The sequence below is a fragment of the Thunnus thynnus genome, chromosome 2, assembly GCF_963924715.1.
Source record: "Thunnus thynnus chromosome 2, fThuThy2.1, whole genome shotgun sequence".
NCBI lineage: Eukaryota > Metazoa > Chordata > Actinopteri > Scombriformes > Scombridae > Thunnus > Thunnus thynnus.
The window spans coordinates 6,852,287-6,871,467 of NC_089518.1; the positions used below are offsets into that span (position 1 = coordinate 6,852,287).

Sequence of the window (19,181 nt, forward strand, 5' to 3'; positions counted from 1 at the left end):
AATTTTAGCATTTGCAACTTGTAGAACAGAATGAAGGGAAAATTGATTTTCCCACCAGATGTGCAGGATTTGGAACCAGAAGGCATGATTTTTATCATTCAGATTTATTATTAATAAATGTGGGAAAATTAAACCTTCGTAGTTGTAGCAGTTAAATACTTAAAAGCGAAATACAGAAAAGCTGTAGTGATTGTACAGTTATGTTTCAGGGTTTGACACAGCAGACTCAATCAGGTTAAAAAGTGCATTTTTTTAAGTTTGGTTCTCATGGAGACAGTATATTACCCAGTGGAGTCTGGCTGACTACATCAGTCTGCTGTGTTATTAGTAACACTAGATGATGACAGTGACAGTATGTATTCAGCAGATACTACCGGTGCAGTGACTGATAGACGGCACCCTGACGTTTGTATTTTACTGTATGCATATTCCTGGAGTGAATACAAATTGTGAATCTTCTGGTTTGTAGAAATGAAGAATATTGTAAAAGACTGACCGGACTGCTTTAGGGAACAACAGTGCAGTTTAACAGCAGCAGGCATGCAGATTCCCTCGGCTTACGTAAAAACTGACGTAAAGAATTAACTCTTGGTGTTGTGACTGAGATCACACTGAGGGAGGGCAGTGATGGGCAGTGGGACTGAGTAACAAGCTGTGAGAAACAGAAGTTGGTTCAGATCTATGATGATGATGATAAATACTGCAACTGGTCACATCAAACCATTTACATCCACTGATTTATAAAGTTCTTAATGCATACAGTATGTACATATTTCTATGTATAAATAGACATGTGGAATGTACTTTCATTTACATTTGCAAAGGCAGGTAAAGGTAGAGCATGTTCTCATTTCATCATTTACAGAGCATTCACTTATTTTATCACATTATAATTATTACCCAAATGGTCAACTATACTCAAAATCATTCATACTGGTGTTAAAGGACATACAACAGTCTGTGTGTTACGATTGTATCAGCTGTGGCAGCCATTTGTGTTCCTCCAGCACCAGCACTTCAAACTTTTTTTTTACCCTGAACTGAGCCTCTCACTTTCAAGCTCTACAGGTGTTTACTGGTGGTTCAGGTTAGGAGCATGGTTAGATTAGACTCTCCCAGTTCATGTGACAGGAGCAGGACCTGATTAGAGGCTCAGCTCATTATGAAAACAGGCCAATGGCCAAGCAGTTATCTTCAGTTCTAAAGAAAATGAGCTGTTCTGACTAGAGCCCATCCAATTTTTATCAAATTACAGACAGATCAGTGAATATGTCTGCTGACTTGCAACAAGAAACTGATGCAGAAATACCAAACATGTGAGGTTATTTAGAAACAGTGTTGCAGTTATAAAGTCTGGTCACCAGAAGGAATTTGCAATTTTATCAGTACATACAGTATCATGTCCACAATTCTCTCTCAGCCAAACCAAAAATTGGTTTATATGTTTTTGTTTAAATATGAATATCATCAGATTTCTTTAACTCTAAAATACCAGTACTGGAATTGGCCTCAAGAATCAGGCTCAGGCTCTAGTTCAGACTATCTTGATGATACAGTGGGATGAAACATGATGAAAATGTAATTTTAAAGAGAAATGAGAGCAATTACAGTACCAGTCAAGTCTGGACACACCTTCCCATTCTCTTAAATGAGAGTACTGGTACTGTACATTTCACTGTTTAAGACAGATACACCCCCGACTCAACCCGGTTTATCCTGACTGATCATGAGTCAAATATCAGTGTTGACATTTCTCTTCTGGACAGAAATTCCAGCACTCGTTTAATGAACTCTGTCATTTTGAATCAAGGAACTTACACTAATTGTACTCTCTTTCTTTCACTGCTATCGTTAATATTTCAGCAGATAATTATGAAAAACCAATGTAGTGCTATTGGAGCAAAAAAAAAAAAATGGTTGATGATATTTTTATGACTCTACAAGTAGACTCATTTGGGTCCTCTGACATCAGTGTGAATTATTTATGTCCATTTGACAGGTTCTATTTAATAAACTCTTCCAGTATCTTATACAGGTCATTAAAATGACACATTTTCATTAAGAAGCCCTCTGTGATTTAAAATGAAAGAAAAACCAAGTGACAAGTTAAAAGGTCCCTCAGCAATCAAAGGCTGTAGTGTTTGTCCAGTGAAGATCCGACAAAAACAGATGTGACTAGTTTGAATCTGGGCAGAAGTGAGGCTGTTTTCCAAATGCCGGTCAACTTAGTCTGTTATTTTCTTACACGCCAACTTGCTTTTTGCCATTTTCACTGATGGGAAAACATCAGATTTGTGCCATGTGTGCGGAATCAAATGGGACAATTTAACCTCCAGTGTCAGTTTACTCTTTATGATTCTTTTAGTCAAGATCCCATTTGCCTCAACCGTTTGTGTCATTTTAAAATCAACATCTGATTATAAATAGGCCTTTCTCCCTCCACAGACACTGTGCAGCCCTTCTGTCCCCACAGAGCAGAAAACAACCGTCCGGAGCAAACTGTGGGAGGCTGTTCAGAGTTTAAAGCTAGAGTCCTGCTCAGTGATGGGAGCCACGCAGGAAGGTTTTCCTTTATTTCCCTTCTCTCATCACTTTCAGCTCTTTCTGCTGTCATCAGCTCCAGCTGGTTGAAGCGCCTGAGATTGAAGGCCGGATGATGCCCTTAGGAGAAGGCTTGGATCCAAACCAGGACATCTAGAACACAAAGCGTACCAGCCATCAGGTGAGATTACAATAGAACTGACCCAGAGGAATAGACAGGACTACATATCAACATGCTTTTATATTAAGATTCAAAGATTGTATATGTTTATATTATTAAACACAAGACAACATTATGAGCCATTTATGAATATTATTATTTTATTGCATCATGCATTTTTATTTAAATTATTATTATCACATTAATTTCCTCAATATCAGAAAAGCTGCGTTTCATGAGGCTGCTAGTTTATGCTTCCCGTAGCAGAACATTGTCTGAGCTGGACTGAAGTTCAGTGTTTCAATGCAATATTTCCTCCAATAAATATTTCCTCCAATAAAAATGCGATTAGCATGCTTCTGCAAACTACAACACATCCAGCCTGCAGCTGCTCCACAGTAAAATACTGCCAGAAGAACACTATATGCTGTTAAATGAAGTTGTATATTATATCATAGATACATCATGTATATATTTTATCGCAAGAAACACAATGTTTTAAAGGGTCTATACTTGCAGCCAGTATCAGTTTTCAGTTGATGGTGTGAACTTTTGAAAGACTTTCAGGGGGGAAAACTCACAATACTTTAATATTTTAACAGGCAATTGTCCAATTTGAGAGTTTGGGGGCACAAATAATAATAGCACCTATCATTAACTACATAAAAAAATATAAATCTCTAATTTGTAAATTGAAGAAATGAGGTTTTAGTAGCACTGATACAGACAGGATGTCTGAATACAGTCACTGCTGATGAAACACTGACCTTGTATTCCAGAGTTTGCTTCAACATGTCTTCCTCCTCTCGTGTGAAGTTCAACAACACAGATACGGCTCGTATCAGCTGGTACGCCTGTGAGAGTGACAACACGACGTAGATTCAGACTGTGTGACTGAGTCAGGTGCAGTTGTTTAGTCTTCAACAGCAGACAAAAGCTTGAGCACCAGTGACTTACCTCAGCCTCTCTGGATGACATGAACTTGAGGACGACGTGTTTGAGATACTCGAAGTTGATCTCTCGTGAGTCGTTGAGGTCTGAGGTGTTGGTCACCGTGGTGTTGGAGGCCGGGGGGCTCGGGCTGAACGCGGGCAGCGGGTCTGGACAAACCCTCTCTAGTTTTTCTGCTCTGCTTTCTGTCAACTTCTCCTTCACCTCAGCTTCAGGCTCCGGCTTCAACTTCTACAGAGCACAAAGAAGGAAACATCTTTATTTACTCCCAGATGATCCTGCAATAGTTTCTAATCTTCAGTTTTCATTAATATAAGTCTGGTGTCAATGAGTCAAGTGCAACTTTTAAGCCACATCAATGTTAGAATGACTTTAGGTCTTATAACTGGACTACTGAGGATTTACTGAGTCTCACCAGTTCCTTCTGCAGAGTCCTCTTCAGTTCTGCCATCCTCTGCTGCAGCTGCTTGATGGTCTGCAAGACAACAACCAGTTTCATCAAACCTCTTCTTCTGAAGATTAAACATTCATAACTACAGTAAACGTGTGGTCGTTGAGCGGAGATGACAGGATGTGAATAGAGAGCTGTCTGACCCTGTTCTTGTCGCCGAGCTCCTGCTCCAGCTCTCTGTTGACCTTCTGGATGTGATCCAGGTCGTCCACCGTCACACTGCCGTTCTGATCCTCCTCACACACCGCAGGGCTGTGAAGCTGCTCTGTCAGGGTTTCCACCTCCACCTCCAGGTACGAGATCTGGACACACACACACAGACCATTAACCAAAGTTTGATTCATGATACAAGTTGAAATGATGATGTAGCAGAAAATAGCTTATACAATGTGAGAGAATAAGAATATATGTTCTCTATTTTTAGTATTCCACTGACTAAAAGGATTGAATCAAGAACATAGTCTGCAAAATGATCAATGACAATAATCGGTAGTTGCGGCCCTAAAGTTTTTGTTAATGTACAGTATTTGTCACCAATTATAACTTCTATGAAGACATATTTTACATTATTACAACTAGTATATTGTCATTCATTATCTGTTTTTATACGGGCATCCACTTGGGTGCCCACAGGAGGAGTTACAGCTGTTGATATTCATTACACTTTTACATACTGCTTCTAAATGCTAAACAGGGTGATGTAAAGTGTTACCACGATCATTTTTAAGGTCAAACTTGAGTCTTAAACTTGAGCTCTAAATATGGAACACTGGTCTCCCATGGATGTCATCTTTTATGGGTGATACATAAGTCAATAATCAGCAAGAAATGAATCCCAAACAATTTACTAATTTTGCTTACTACATCAGCTCCATTCACCAACATGGAAAGATCATATGCTGAGGTGTTGATCATTTGTGAAAGTAGCTATCACTCCTGCCATTCTAGCCTCATCTGAGCAGGTACAAGATACGAGTAAGTATATCATATCTTAAGCATCCACTGAGTATCTGCTCTTTGCTGGGGTGATAGGTGGATTCCATATATTCTTCTGAAGCAATGCTGTATGTGTTATACTAGAGCATGTCCAGTATGAGTGTGTAGGTGCTAACCCGTGCTTGGCAGCCATCTAGCTGCTGTGTCTGGCTGAGCAGCTCTTCCCTCAGGCTCATCAGCTGAGAGTCTTTGTCCAGCTCCATCTGCTCCAGCTGGACTCGCTGCCGCTCAAACTCCTCCTGCAGCTGGACCAGTGACGCCTGACGACTCTGCACCTCTGCAACACACAAACGTTTAGATGTTTGATTTCTTTATGTGCCAAAAGGGGACAAATTCAAGTAATCACATTATGAAAATGTAGCAACATCTGTGTTTTTATAAAGAAATCACAGATAAAAGTAGTGAATCAGAACACATATTCTGCAGAGTGACAGCCGAACCACAGTTGTGTTAGTGTTTGTAATCGCTGCATTACTACAATGACTTAATTCATTTCTAAGAGGTTTTTCCAGCTCAGGAAGCCAATTCATGATTCTGAAAAAGAAGAACAGGAAATTCAAGTAGCAATATTTGTCTGTGATGGATTTAAAGTGTGTGTACCATTCTGGAGTGCTTTGATGTCTTCTTCTCTCAGTGCTAGCTTCTCACTGACGGTGGACACTTCCTGCTGTGAGCTCTGTAGAGATACGGTCATCTCTCCAACCTGACATGAAGCACACACAAACACTTTTCATTACACACTGCACATTTTCACACTTACAATTGAGGTGTAATGACCATCGCAGCCTCCAGAGGGCGCTTCAAACTTTCTCTCATTAGAATGAAAACCAGCTCTGAATGCGTTTTCCATTGTTTTATAATCTGTGAGTGATCAAATAAAGGTCCACATGTGTTTGTGACTGGTCCAGAGGGGAGAATACTTCATTCTATACTATTTATAGATTATTTATGGGTGCCCATATGTTGCACATGTCGTGTGTTTGCCTACAGACCTGTGTTTGCAGCTCCTCCTTCTGTCTTCTGGTTTCTTCCAGAGCTTTGGCGATTTCAGTGCTTACTGTCTGCCGGCTGTTCAGCTCCACCTGAGTGAATACACACAAGACAGGGAATGAGAACTTTATTTATTCTCTATGTGTCTAGTGGATATGAGCATTTTAGTGAATGTTCAGTACTTAGTATGTAGTTTGTGGCTATGTATTATGTTACTGTATGTTACTTTTACAGACTCTGATACTCAATGTGTGAGTTCTCATCCTTCAAAATGTGAATATATACAGTACATTCATGAAAACCTAATGTGTTCTAGTGGGTCTAACCGTGCACTGCTCCAACTCTTCTGTCCGCTGTCTCAGAGAGGAGTTTGCCTCGTCCTTCTGCTTCTCCAGATCAGCCTGCCGCACAACAACAGGGGAGAGAAAGTGTTAATCAATATAAGACAAATGGTTTCCATGCTGCGAACTCTTTTCACTGCAATAAATGTATTTATATGAGCAGTTATTCCAGCGCTGATTGAGAGAATAATAAGCAGCCTCTTGGGATGAATGGAATACCAGCGTGACTACTGCATAGTGTTACAGATTATAAAAGAAGAACATACCAGCCTGTCCTGCATGGTTTGTCTGTCTGTCTGTAATGAAGCGATGCTTTCCTCCAGCCGACTGGCCTTCTCTTCACTCTGCTGCTGCAACAAACACACCTGCTGATCCAGAAAGGCCTTCTCTGCACTCCACTCTCCTTGCTGGAAAACAAATGCATTATTAAACACGCGCGTACAAAAAGCCATTTTTACTTGATTTTAACCAGATTTAAAGTAAAAGGACTTGAGTGCACAAGGATCTTTCTATTTTACTGATGGCTACAGGTTACATATCAATAGCTTATTGTATTAATTAATGTACATTATGAGAAAAAAGTGTTTTCCTGAGCAATAATCTAGAGATACAGTTTTAGATATAATAGAAATAGCAACCAGGGATTCACTTCATGTAGTAGTTGAGTTTGTTTCTGACAGGTGATGAATCAGGTGTTCTGTATTGTTCTGCAGAGGTCAGCCACGTCAGCCCTGACTCCCTACTGCTGATATGATGCAGACAAGGTTGTGTCATTTTCTCATGAATGACATGTGTTTAGTTGTTTTTCTGACTGATATTCTATGTTTACAGACAGCAGGTAAGTATTTTGATGATGCTACGTGTTGTTCTGCATGCACACTGGTGCTGCACGGTCTGGACAACCTTCTAAAAATGGATTTCTTTGCTGTGTGAAATCTTGTGCTGAAATCAAAAACATACGCTGTTGTCTTCATACTGCCACCAGATGACACCACAGTCAGGAATTTTCTGGGTTTTTTTGTGGATAAACAGAGACTGATAATGCTGAGAGACAGTGTTAATTTGTTTTATATGATTTTATTTACTTGCATAATTTTGAAAATATGCATTCTGTGTTTAAAAAGCTTTTACTGAATAATAAATAATTGCTGAGCATGCCCAATGATTGATGAAGGAATGTGCTGTTTATATTCTATTTTTCAGTGGTTTTCCTTCTCTCAGCTGGCTGTGTACTCAGAGTCTAGCTACTCTACCACTCTGCCAAATATCAAACCTATTTCTGTCCTAAAACAGACCGAACATGGCTGATGAGTTCTGGCTCGTTTTGTGATCTAACAGTAACAGGGACTCACCAATTTTTCCACGTGCTGCTGTTTCTCTGTGATCTGCTGCTCTGCACTCTTCAGTCGCTCACTGCTCTCCAGGACTTGCTGTTCCAGGTTCGCTATCTGAAACACAGTACAGTGCAATGACTTTCACACTGAGAGCGACATCAGTAGCCAGTCAGCAGAAATCTATTTATTTTCTATCAAGGTGAGGAAGCAGACGTATTAAAGTGAGTCCAGCCAGATCGACCTGACCGTTGCTGAATCTTTCAGTGTCAGACGATCTTAACTGCACTTCTTTGATCCCCTTAACCATCAAACTTAAATAATATGAAATGCTTCAATCAAGGTCATTTAAAGCTTCTCAGTTCTCTTGTTGATAATTAAATGTAAACATCTCAAATATGATGCTTAGAGAATATTTGATACTCACTTTGAAATCAAATGAATCATCATACAATCATACAGTTTTATGAGAAATGAGAAAATGTGTCCAAACCTTTGACTGGTAACTGTAAGCATCAAAACAATGTGACATTATGAGCAGTGATGCCTCTTTTTTGGTTAATATTTTAGCAGCGGGTCTGCTTGCTTGCTTACTTGCGTGTCTGTTCTCTCTCTGTAGGCTCTGGAGGACTCGTCTTTGTGTCGGAGGAGAGTCTGCAGCTCCGTAATGCTGCAGCTCATTTTGGATACCTGAGGTCAAATAAGAGACACACATGTTGAGCTGGAGGGATATTCTGTGACATAAGTTCATGACCTGTTCTATCTACTGTAAGAACGCTTTTCTTTTGACAACTGAGTCTATTCACAATATGAAAGCTGGCGAGGTCACACTTTGTTTTAGTCTCAGTAGCATCAACTGGGTAGAGCAAGGTTCGGCATGTCATAGCTTGCACTACTTTTATGTTGATTTTCATCAAACCAAAACAACATTCCCTCTAAATCCATAGTTTGGAAACATGTCTGCTAATTTAGCACAATGAGTAAATATATAATATTTAATGAACAGAATTGATATTTACAATCATGTGGCTGCAGATTGAGTGGTAATAGATGCAGGCTGTAGGGTTTAGAGAGTAGTGAAATGTTTTACCTGTGCCTCCAGAGAGCTGACAGTATCAGCATGGTTTGTTTTAACAGCCAGTAGCTCTGCTCTGGTCTCTTCCAGACTTTGCTCCAGACTGGATTTCTGAAAATTGACAGCATTGGTAATTAGACCTAGAGATGCACGATATTATCGGCACATCATCGGTATCGGCCGATAAAGACTCTAATATGAAAAATCAGCATCGGCCATTTCTGCCGATTATTAGAGGCTGATTTGTCGCCTTCTCCTCCTCCGCCTGACTGCGCTTCCCTGCACGGACTGTTTCACCCTGATGGTCCCGGTGCTTCCTCCGCAGGCTCCGCTTCACTCAAGCTGCCCGTCAGACCCGCTGCTTCTTCCCACTTAATGACAAACCAGGGCTCAGCGCTCTGGTTGGATCCACATGCAGAACCGGGGCTAACGTTAGCTGGGAGGCTAGCAGAGGCTAGCTGGCTGTGCTTCTCTCTGGCCATGCTGCAGCTAACGTTCCACTAGCCTCTCAGCTAACGTTAGCCCCGGCTCTCCATGTGGATTCAACCAGAGCGCTGAGCCCCGGTTTGTTATTCAGGTTAAAGTGGGAAGAAGCAGCGGGTCTGACGGGCAGCTTGAGTGAAGTGGAGCCTGCAGAGGAAACACCAGGACCGTCAGGGTGAAATGAAACAGTCCATTGAGGAGCTGCACAGATAGGAAACACCTCAGCTGACAGGATGTACCACTCTGTTTTTTCTTCAATATGATTCCCTGGCGGGCATAGTCATAATGACATTTATGTGAAGGCAAGCTTAGATTATATTTATTAGTTTTACAGTCTGTGATCAATAAAATACCACACCATCAAATTACCCTCCAAGAGTTATGTGTTATGTGTTAGTTGAGAGCTGTATGTCCTATCAACTAATCTGCTGTGTCCCCTGCTTGACTGTCAATCCACAAGTCTCAGTTCATTGTAAATAAAAAAAAAAAGATTACTAAAACTAAACTGAAGACTCAGAACCACTACTGGCCTAAACTAGATATTCTTCACCTCCTGGAGAAGCTCCTGTAGATGCTCGTCCTGGCTCAGGTTCCCCTGCAGACGTCTCTCCAGGGAGGTCACTTTCTTCTGAAGGTCCACCAACAAGCGCTCCTTGTCCTCCTCCGACACAGCAGCCTGAGGATATGAAGAGAAAACATGTCCAAAAACAGGCACAGAATCCAGGCTCCCTCATCTTTACACTAAAAACTTTTCAAATAATGTGAAAGACGATAACAACTGGAAAAACTCTTTATGTTCTGACCTTTTGTTGTTGCAACTTCAGGGCGTCATGTTCAGTCTGTAGATCGTGGAGGGACTTCTCTAAAGATGACACAATACTCTGTGACTGAAAAACAAACACAAATTATGTAATTCACTCGACGAATGAGCGATGAATGAACAGCGTTACTGACTTCAGTGTAGTTTCTGTTCAGGACTGACCTTTTGGAAGTCTTCAGAGATCTGCTGGATGACTGACTGCAGCTCCTGACATTGTCCCTCCAGCTCACTGATCTTCTTGTCTGCCTCCTCTCTGAGCAGCAGCAGTTCCTCTCTGCACAAACCCAATGATACACACTCCATCTTCACTTGTGGTGTTCGTTCACAATATTCATAGTCAACGATAAATGCAAAATTACAATTTCTAGATCATAAATGACTTTTGGTGGATTCCAGATGCCACATTGAACTTCCTTTCTTCATGTTGCATGACTTCTTACCGCTCTATTTCCAGCTCAGCGTTGAGTGTGCAGCTCTCCTTGTGTTGCTGCTGCAGAGCCTGGAGTTTCTCCCGGGTTTCAGAGAGCCCTCGCTTTGCCGAGTGAACTTCAGCCTCCTTCTGCTGAAGCTCCCGCTCCCGCTGGCCCAGCTGCTCCTCCTTCCTCAGCAGCTGGTAGACACAGATGGGAAACAAAGCATAATTAAGAAATATACTATGCACTTTAGAAAACAGTGTTATGAGCCCAGGTCAAATCTCATCTAAAAAACTATTTCAGGATCAATCGCGTTCCCTCGCGGTTATGTGCAAGTACCATGTGTTTGACTTTAGCGAGCTCCTGCTGCTGAAAGCCCTCCAGTTCATCCAGGTCATCCCTTTTCTGGAAGAGTGTCAAGCTTTGCTCCATCATCTCCTCCAGCCGGGCTGAAAGTGCAGCCTTCTCCTACACAAACACAGCAGTTACGTTACACCAACACACACTCACACAGTCCGGTTTCAACACATGTGCAGGTTTCTATCATCACCTTTTCCAAAACGGCCATCTTCTCCATCCATTCCTGCAGGTGACAGATAGAAAAACGATGATGACACCAGCCACAAACCAGCACTGTACTACACGTGACACCAGAGTAGCGTTTACCTGATCCTTCTTGTCCAGTGCCAGAGTCATCCCCTCTGCCATTTTGGCTCTGCTGGCCTGGTGAGTCTCACTCTGGTCTTGAAGTTTCTTAATGGATGCTAGGCAGCAAAAGAGAGAGAGAGAGAGAGAGAGAAAAAAAGAGAGGGAAAGATGGAAAACCATACAGAGGTTTGTACGCAACCAAAGAGAACAGAAATATTAAAACAGCACAGACAGTAAAAACCGTTAGTAGCTGTGGAAAGTTAGAGTCCGATTAAGAAGTGTGTTCATCCAAGAAGCAAAGACAGGCAAAGACAAGCGATGCATGGCGAAAATTAAAACGCAGTTTGTTTAAGCTGACACTGCAAATAGCCATGTGCAGATTTAAGAAAGAAAAAAAAATCCACCCTAAAGTAACAAACAAGGCTTCATCTCTGTGAAGCTGCACCGTTCATTACAACTCACAACAAACTGATACGGTTACGACTCTGCCCTGAAGCACAAGAAGAAACACTGTGGGGTCGTTCAAATCCAACAGGTTTAATCTAACGGGTTACGCCTATTAGACTGATGACACTTTGGCCTGAGGAGCAGCACTAGTGGAAAGCTCATATAGTGTCATTCTGTAAGGAGCTTGAATGTTCTCAGTATGATTTATGACAACCTGCCGATTAGATTGTGATATTAAGATTCTCCCTCAGAACCATAAATACAGTAAATCCCAACAATGCTGGACAGACAGTATGAGGAGAAAGTCATCATCAGTTTCTCCACTGGCATTAAGCTCCACAGACCAGAATGCAACACGGCTAGAAGACATGTTGAGTTGTAGCTAGTGAGCTATATTTCTATCATACAGTCTATGTTTCTTCCAACTGAAAGCTTTATATCACATGTTTAGCAGCTGTTGGAAACTGTTAGCTCAAGTCAAAGTAATCAGGGCAAGTTAAGGGAAAATGGATACACCGACAAAGTAAACAACAATACATAAATAACGCAATTAAATCAACGTGCTGAACAAATACCAGTGTGAAAGACGTGAAGGTGGATTTTTAAGATTAAAAAAGGAAAAAGCATCCAGCGCTCCCAAAGCAAACTTCTAAAGCCCGTGATATTAGCATTTTCTGGAGTAAAAGGTTGTCTTCATGGGAAGAAGTGATGATGTGCTTGGTGATGGTTGTTACAGCCGACAGACAGATGAGAGAGAGAGAGGAAGCTAGTCGGGAGGAGAGTAGAGGTACGTACAATCCTGATGCTTTTCTAATGCAATTTCAAGCTTGTCCTTGGTCTTCTGCATAATTCGTAGCTGCTCAGCGTAGTCTAGTGTTGGGAAGTAGGGTGACGGGATAGGGTATCATCGAGAGCACGCACGCACACACACACACACACACAACCACACACACACACACAAAAACAAACAGGAAGAGGGAACAGGCAGATGACGGTAAAGAGAGAGGCAGGAGAGAAAGTGAATAAAAAGGAGAGGGAGAAAACAAAAAGGGAAAACATGGTTGAGAAATAATGGAAGGTAAAACTGCTAATGATTTTCTTATGTGAGAAAACCATACTGGTTAAAAGGCTGCGTGAGAATGTGCGACCTTTAACCTTTTCTAGGGATGCAAAGTCATATACGCCACCCAAAAGGAAGAGGAGCTATTATACTGAGTAGAGGAGAAATAAAACTCAATAAAAATACAAATATATCAGGACTTTTTCCTATTAAATACACACCCACATCAAGAAATGATCACATTCATTCTGACACATCAAAATAATCACCAGTAACACCAGTAACAAGAAAGATAAGTTGCTTTCCTGTTTTAAATTAGAAACAGGAAAAGGAAACTGTTCTTCCAGGACAAACAATTAGAGCTGCAACTATTCATCCATTAGTTAACAACTATTAAAATAATTTGATAGTCGATGAATCATTTTGAGTCATTTTTTAAAAATTCTCTGATTCTCAAATGTGAATATTTCCTGGTGTCTTTAGTCTTTTTTTGGACGGTTGGTCGAGACATAACAAGACATTTTAAGATGATGTCACTTTGATCTCTGGGAAACTGTGATCAACATTTTTCACCACTGACTGACATTTTATGAACAAAACAACTGATGACAACAGATTAAATCGATAATGAAAATAATCATTAGTTGCATAATGATTTCAAACTTTCTGGCTTATTTCTCACAGTATCACGCTCCATTTGACACTGATGTTTAACTGGAAATTTCTGATTAGCTGCCACCACCTTTACTGCCAAATGGACTCACCCAACATTAAAATCTGGCTCTCTGGCAAACTTACAGTATGTTAAACCAGCTGACCTGAAGAAAGTATTCAAGTCAGGCTCTTAAAATGTCTGTAGTTGTGTCACACAAAGACTAAAGCACAGTTTAAATGCTCAATAACTGATAAATGTGATTTATTCTACAACACACTTTTGAACTGGCTACTGACAGTTAGTTTGAGCTGCAGCTCGTAAACCAAGAGTTCCAAGTTTCACTAGCAAGACCAGTGTTTCATCCAATATTTTGTCTGTTATGTGTGTCATGTTTGTCTGAATGCTTCTCTTTTTTTGGTTGGTCCTGTGTGCTCACACTGGCAGGCCTATCTATCATTTTCTCATGGTCTGACAATTGTGAACTAAAGCTCTTATTCGTTGTGGGTGTGACTGAAAATTGCTAGATATGGGATATTGAGTTTTTTTTAAATAGGACGCAATTTGAGCTTGGTCATCAGAGTTTCCCTTAATGGTTTTTTAACTTTAATGATTCATTACATCATTAACTGGCAGAGTAATACAGAGGAAAATTCCATTTCCTGGTTTATGTTTCATGAGTTGGTCATGTGATCAGATTATTCAGTAGCTATGAAAATGTCTGTTGTCTACAGGCCTGTGCATCACAGGTACAGGCTGTGCTCAGGCTTAAATGTCAGGTACTGTTCTCTCCTCTCCGCTGCAGGCTGAATCTCTCCAGCTGTTTAACCTCGGTGTGACACGTCTTACCTGATAACTTGGCCTCCAGCCTCCGAATCTGATCGTTCCTCCTGAGGAGCTGAGCGGGCAGGTCATCCCTGGAACTGCTGCCATCAGATGCCTGAAGACACAGACACACACACACACACACACACACACAGTATTAGGTAGCTCTTAATATTCAGCCAGTTCATACCGGTTCATTTAAAAGTAAATATCCTCTTGCTCTTTATCAGTCACAATTAATCAAGCTGTGACATTTGAAACACTTCCAGGGTAAGTGACTACTCCTTCTATCTGACGTATCTGATCAGCCAATCAGCTGCAGGAATCATAAAAACTTATATGAATGGTTGCAGAAAGGGAAGGTAGCACCAGTTCTATCTAAACAGGCTGAGTGATTCATTGTACCAAAAACAAAGTGTCACATATCAGCTGCCTATATTGCTACTCAGTGACTTGGACAACACTAAATAATTTAACCAAGTGCAACTGATACTACACTATAGCCTCAGGAGTCTGGATTCCCTGGTGAGGGACTGAACTATCCCTGTTAGCTCCAATGAAAGGAGCTTAACCAGATATAGGTTTCCTTCACAAGCAAATGACTCTTCTCTTGAAAACAATATGGACATAGATCCACAAAACTCTAAAAATATGACTGACAAAAACAGGTCAACAGGGCTTCATGTTACACTGGTTGGTCTTAAGACTTAGTAATCAGTATCAGTATCTTGGCTGAATAGCATGTATTCAATACAAAAGATACCAGCCCAGTAAGTCATCATTATTCTATAAAAATGTCAGTCACACCCAACATAATGTACCTGCCTGACTGGTGCTTCTATCGCGGCCCTGGAGTCGTTTTCCACAGTCAGAGTGACAAACGACAGGATCACCTGTTTTTCAGATGACTTTTCATTATCCTGTCTTTCCACTCTCACCATCAGTACTGGAAAATAAATTGTATACCAAAAAATCGGATTTCAAGCTTAACTGCTGCCTTTTTAATTCAGACTCTGATTATGCTTCTATATATTCTCCTGTGAACATCAGCGAGGGGAGAGATGTGGTACTGGTCACATCTATACATTTGTGCGGGGATGTTGCACGTTGGGATGGTCCCTGGGGCTCGATTATGTCAGAGAGAGGCAGTAAAAGGCTCTTATCCAGCCACAGAGGGGATTACTAATGCAGCTGGACCCCGGCCATCAGCATCAACCCGGAGCTGCCCGAGAATCTCCAACATTTAGACAACTGGCCTAAATATCAGAGTGCAGACAGACATACATGCCGTCTACCAACATTCAAGGTGCTGTGTGTTCACACTGAGCACGTTCTGAGGTGACAGCAAATATAGATTCAGGTACAGAGAGAATCTAGAGAAAATATGGGTCATTCTGTTTTAGAGGCCGCTGTGCTCACTGCCATGTTCAGACCAGTTTAAGAGCCGTAGAAGAAGAGACACTTTGCTTTCATTGGCTGTTTATAGAAATTCCTGCTCTGCTTGCGAGAATCCAGTGAGAGTGAAAAGTCCCTTCTGTGTGTTGTATGAAGATGTTTGCTCCACCGCACTGGTATGAATAAAAAAAGACAAGGACGGATGAAAGGAGGGAAAAGGGGAACTCCATCAGATTTACACATCAGTGTGTTTACAGGTGTTGGGGAGTATGACTGCATGTGTTTGTGGCTCCAGAGGGGGCTGTGTGAAATCTAATAAATTAGTGATGTCACTTGAGTCATCTGGGGTGTGGAGTTAGAACAAAGTGAGGTTAGCAGACCTCTGTAGCTCCTCATCTCTGCTAGAGGCTACATTAGCCGCTACTACCTTAAAGTTACTACAAGGAACTTTTAACTGCTTATGAAACAGTCTCATGATGCCTCTATATGACCTACATAAGCAAACGAGACCATCAGCAAGAAGATTGCCTATTTCTATATAGTGCCACCGGGTCGGATTTCCCGTGAAATCCGATTAAACAATTTACAGGCAGACTGGAAGAGTCTATGTTTATATTACATGTAGCATTGTAGCACGAGGGAGTACAAAGACGTTACTAGGACGAGGGGAGGACGTTTCTCTTCCTTTCACAACATTAAAAGTCAAGTTAGACTTGTCGGTTTCCCCGAGCACCAGCAAGGGAGAGAGACAGACCCACACCACGCACAACCCTGTGGGAAGGTGGTGTGAATGCAGCCTTACATGTAACCTATGTGTCTAAAACAAAAAAAGTTTACTTTGCTTCACCATCCTCATATTACAATTATTAATCTTACATAGCCACAAATAGATACATGACTTCATCGTTATGCATCCTGCAAACAGCTGTGTTTAAAAAATAAAAGCAGTATTAAAAATAAGTATTGTCTTTCTTTTTGCTTCCAAAACAAATGCACGCCATAACCAAGATTTTACCACACAAGGTGGTGGTGCTTATGGGAAATGCAGTCTTCATTCCAGGAAAACACTACAGTTTCTGTTCAAACACAAAGTGAAAGTTCCTTATAGTAACTTTAACACACCTGAATGTCTCTCCGACACTGGAAATCAAGTTGACATGCGGGTGATGTAGGCGTGCAATAAAGAAGACAGTATGTCTGGTTCTGCTGTATCAATTTTGATTGATACATGACAATGTAATGAGTGCGCGAAGCTAAATCTCATATCAGCTGTTTTAGAGGGTGAGAACGAACTTTCCTTCACACCTTTACAATACAGAGATGCTACTCTGTGCTCCTTTAAGGTAACAAAACCCTCACTAACTACAGGAAAAGACTACAGAAAGCAGAGGTTTATGGGTATATAGAGACAGATGTTATTCCGATTCCCAGCAGTGTCTTCTTATCTGATCTGAACACTACAAAAGCTTAACAAATGATTAATAAATATTAATTATGGAGTGTTACAAAGTATGAATAAAACATTCTAGCAACTGGTGTAAAACTACACTGTTTAATAGTGTATTGAAATGCTGTTGAAGGATAACAACAATTTATTGCCTTTATGACAGCCAATAAACTCCAGGATATAAAAAGCTCTTTGATTTATCCTCCAGGTCGGAAACAATTATAACAATTACAGATGACTTCATTGAAAGTGGACATTTTTTCCAGTTTCATATGCGGGATTAAAATTAATCAGTTAACTACTTTACTGTTTTTAAATAAACTGTTCTGCAAATATTGCTGCTGAATTAATTCGTCAGATCTGAACTGTAGTTTAGACCAAAGAGGAGTGAACTGATTAATGGTATGTAATGAGTATTTTAATCTAATGTAAAGAAACCTCCAAACAATGGATGGTTAAATACCAAAGATGTAGACTATCTAGGAAATCAAAGGTTTCAAAGCATTAGGCTACTTACAAAATCATCCCCAGAGTCTGCCCCCACTGAGGTGATGGATTCCTTGCTGATGGTGCGGGGTATACGAACGCCACTCCGCGGTGCTGTGGCAGCCTCCTCTGCAATCTTCTTCTTCAACTTGGCAAACATTTCTGTCCTGTCAGTGTCTCTTTATGAGTGCAAATAGCAGCTTCTGGTGAGTATGGGACACCACACAATGCATGGAGTTCACGGCTCCTCGTTCTGAGAGCTGAAACAGAGATGCGTCCTTATGCAGAACCGCTCACAAGAAGACTGTCGTGGTAATTCCATTCCGCTACATCTGGAAAAACAGAGAGAAACACTTATTACAAGCCAAAATTTACAACAGTGGCCACTTGTCTACATAAGTCACATGTCACACTGTTGTAATGTGCCTAACAACAAGATCAACACCTACTGTTCCTGTCTGTATTTTGGATAAATCTAATAATGAAAGAGATGAGTGCTGACAAGTCCCTCGTGATAATAATGGAAGAGCAGTTTTGAACTGCCAATAAAAGACAGACTACAAATGCTGGCAAAGTGTGGTTGTGATTAGCTACTCCCTCTACCCTACAAGAAAATGTGGACAACCAAACTAGCTATCGCTTCAAAGTATTTGATTGATTATGGATAGCTGGCTGGAAAAATGATGTGTTTGTCAAAATCTATAATATGCCACTGTGGCTGGATGAAAATGTTTCCCACAACTGTCCAATATTACGTTAATAATTGTGTTACTCAAAGCAGATGACAACCTTCCGACTTCTTCTTTTGTAATGCAAACTGCACCAGACCTTTACATTTTTTAGGGCACTGCAAAACATGTTTTTTTACAGCTGAAAAAAAAAACATGAATCGAAAACTAATCGCACAAAAAGCAAAAAAAAATGTATTTGAAAAACATTCTTTTGCAGCCGGAGTTTGTAACTACATTTGTTCCTATGACTGCACAGTGTAACGTTATCAAAACTAAACTCAACCTCATAGTTAATGTGTCGACAAGTCAGGTCAGAAATAGCATCAGTATAAAAGCTCTGTTATGCTTTATTATCAGTGTTAATCCCATTTGGCCATGTACTACTAGTTTTGACAGCCAGCTAGCTCTTCTAGCCATAACAACGAGAGTTAACGTTACCACCGCCGGCTGATGTTAGCTATCGTTAGCTTGCTCGCTCACTGAAGTCGCCTTTCTCTTACCATATTAACTTCGGTTAAAATATCAGTCCGACGAGTTTTCAGGTCCTAAGTGACTGTACGTTTGCCCTTCCTCTGTGTACACTCCGGGAATACCTATCGTTGTGTCAGTTGACACGAAGTCGCTTGTTCCGTCTCGTCTGACAAGCTAACTGCTAGTTGGTGAGCTACACGTAATCACCCCAACCCATATGACTGAAGACGTCACGGCTGTGACTGTGTTCATTGGCTAAGAAGACATGTGAGGCGGGGAAACGTGGCTGCAGCAGCCAATAACATGACAGCATGCGCCATCTACAGGCAGGAAAGGTAATAGCAGGAGCAGACCTGTGAATGCGCGCACACACACGCACACACACACGTTACTATAGCTGCTTATTATTTCTGTTATGGAATAATAACTATTAAACTACTATAATAATCACTTGATACAACTTAGTT

General features: G+C 40.9%; 1 protein-coding gene across 2 annotated transcripts; it reads right to left on the bottom strand.

Moving 5' to 3' along the window:
- Positions 1-257: 257 nt before the first annotated feature.
- golga1 (golgin A1) lies at positions 258-18,936 on the bottom strand. Of its 2 annotated transcripts, none has more exons than XM_067601125.1 (24): positions 18,744-18,936; positions 17,544-17,844; positions 14,209-14,299; positions 12,443-12,517; positions 11,219-11,316; positions 11,103-11,135; positions 10,892-11,020; positions 10,580-10,749; positions 10,302-10,413; positions 10,123-10,206; positions 9,870-9,995; positions 8,852-8,947; positions 8,356-8,451; positions 7,783-7,878; positions 6,697-6,837; positions 6,416-6,490; positions 6,092-6,181; positions 5,700-5,802; positions 5,216-5,376; positions 4,247-4,405; positions 4,068-4,127; positions 3,659-3,883; positions 3,469-3,555; positions 258-2,694 (listed from the first exon to the last, which is right to left on the bottom strand). In XM_067601125.1, the coding sequence occupies exons 2-24, from the start codon at positions 17,670-17,672 to the stop codon at positions 2,614-2,616; spliced, it is 2,517 nt and encodes an 838-aa protein (XP_067457226.1). In that variant the 5' UTR covers positions 17,673-17,844; positions 18,744-18,936; the 3' UTR covers positions 258-2,613. The 2 variants fall into 2 exon arrangements, with proteins under 2 accessions (XP_067457226.1, XP_067457235.1); XM_067601134.1 differs by having other exon boundaries at positions 18,837-18,927.
- Positions 18,937-19,181: the final 245 nt, after the last annotated feature.

What these genes read in the sequence shown, in the direction of transcription:
- golga1 (XM_067601125.1), bottom strand. Translation starts at nt 17,672, where the DNA reads ATGTTTGCCAAGTTGAAGAAGAAGATTGCAGAGGAGGCTGCCACAGCA. An exon ending in CACTGGACAAGAAGGATCAG is followed by an intron (nt 11,136 to 11,218) that starts GTAAACGCTACT and finishes TGTCACCTGCAG; the next exon opens with GAATGGATGGAGAAGATGGC. An exon ending in TAGATGGCTGCCAAGCACGG is followed by an intron (nt 4,406 to 5,215) that starts GTTAGCACCTAC and finishes GTGTGTGTCCAG; the next exon opens with ATCTCGTACCTGGAGGTGGA.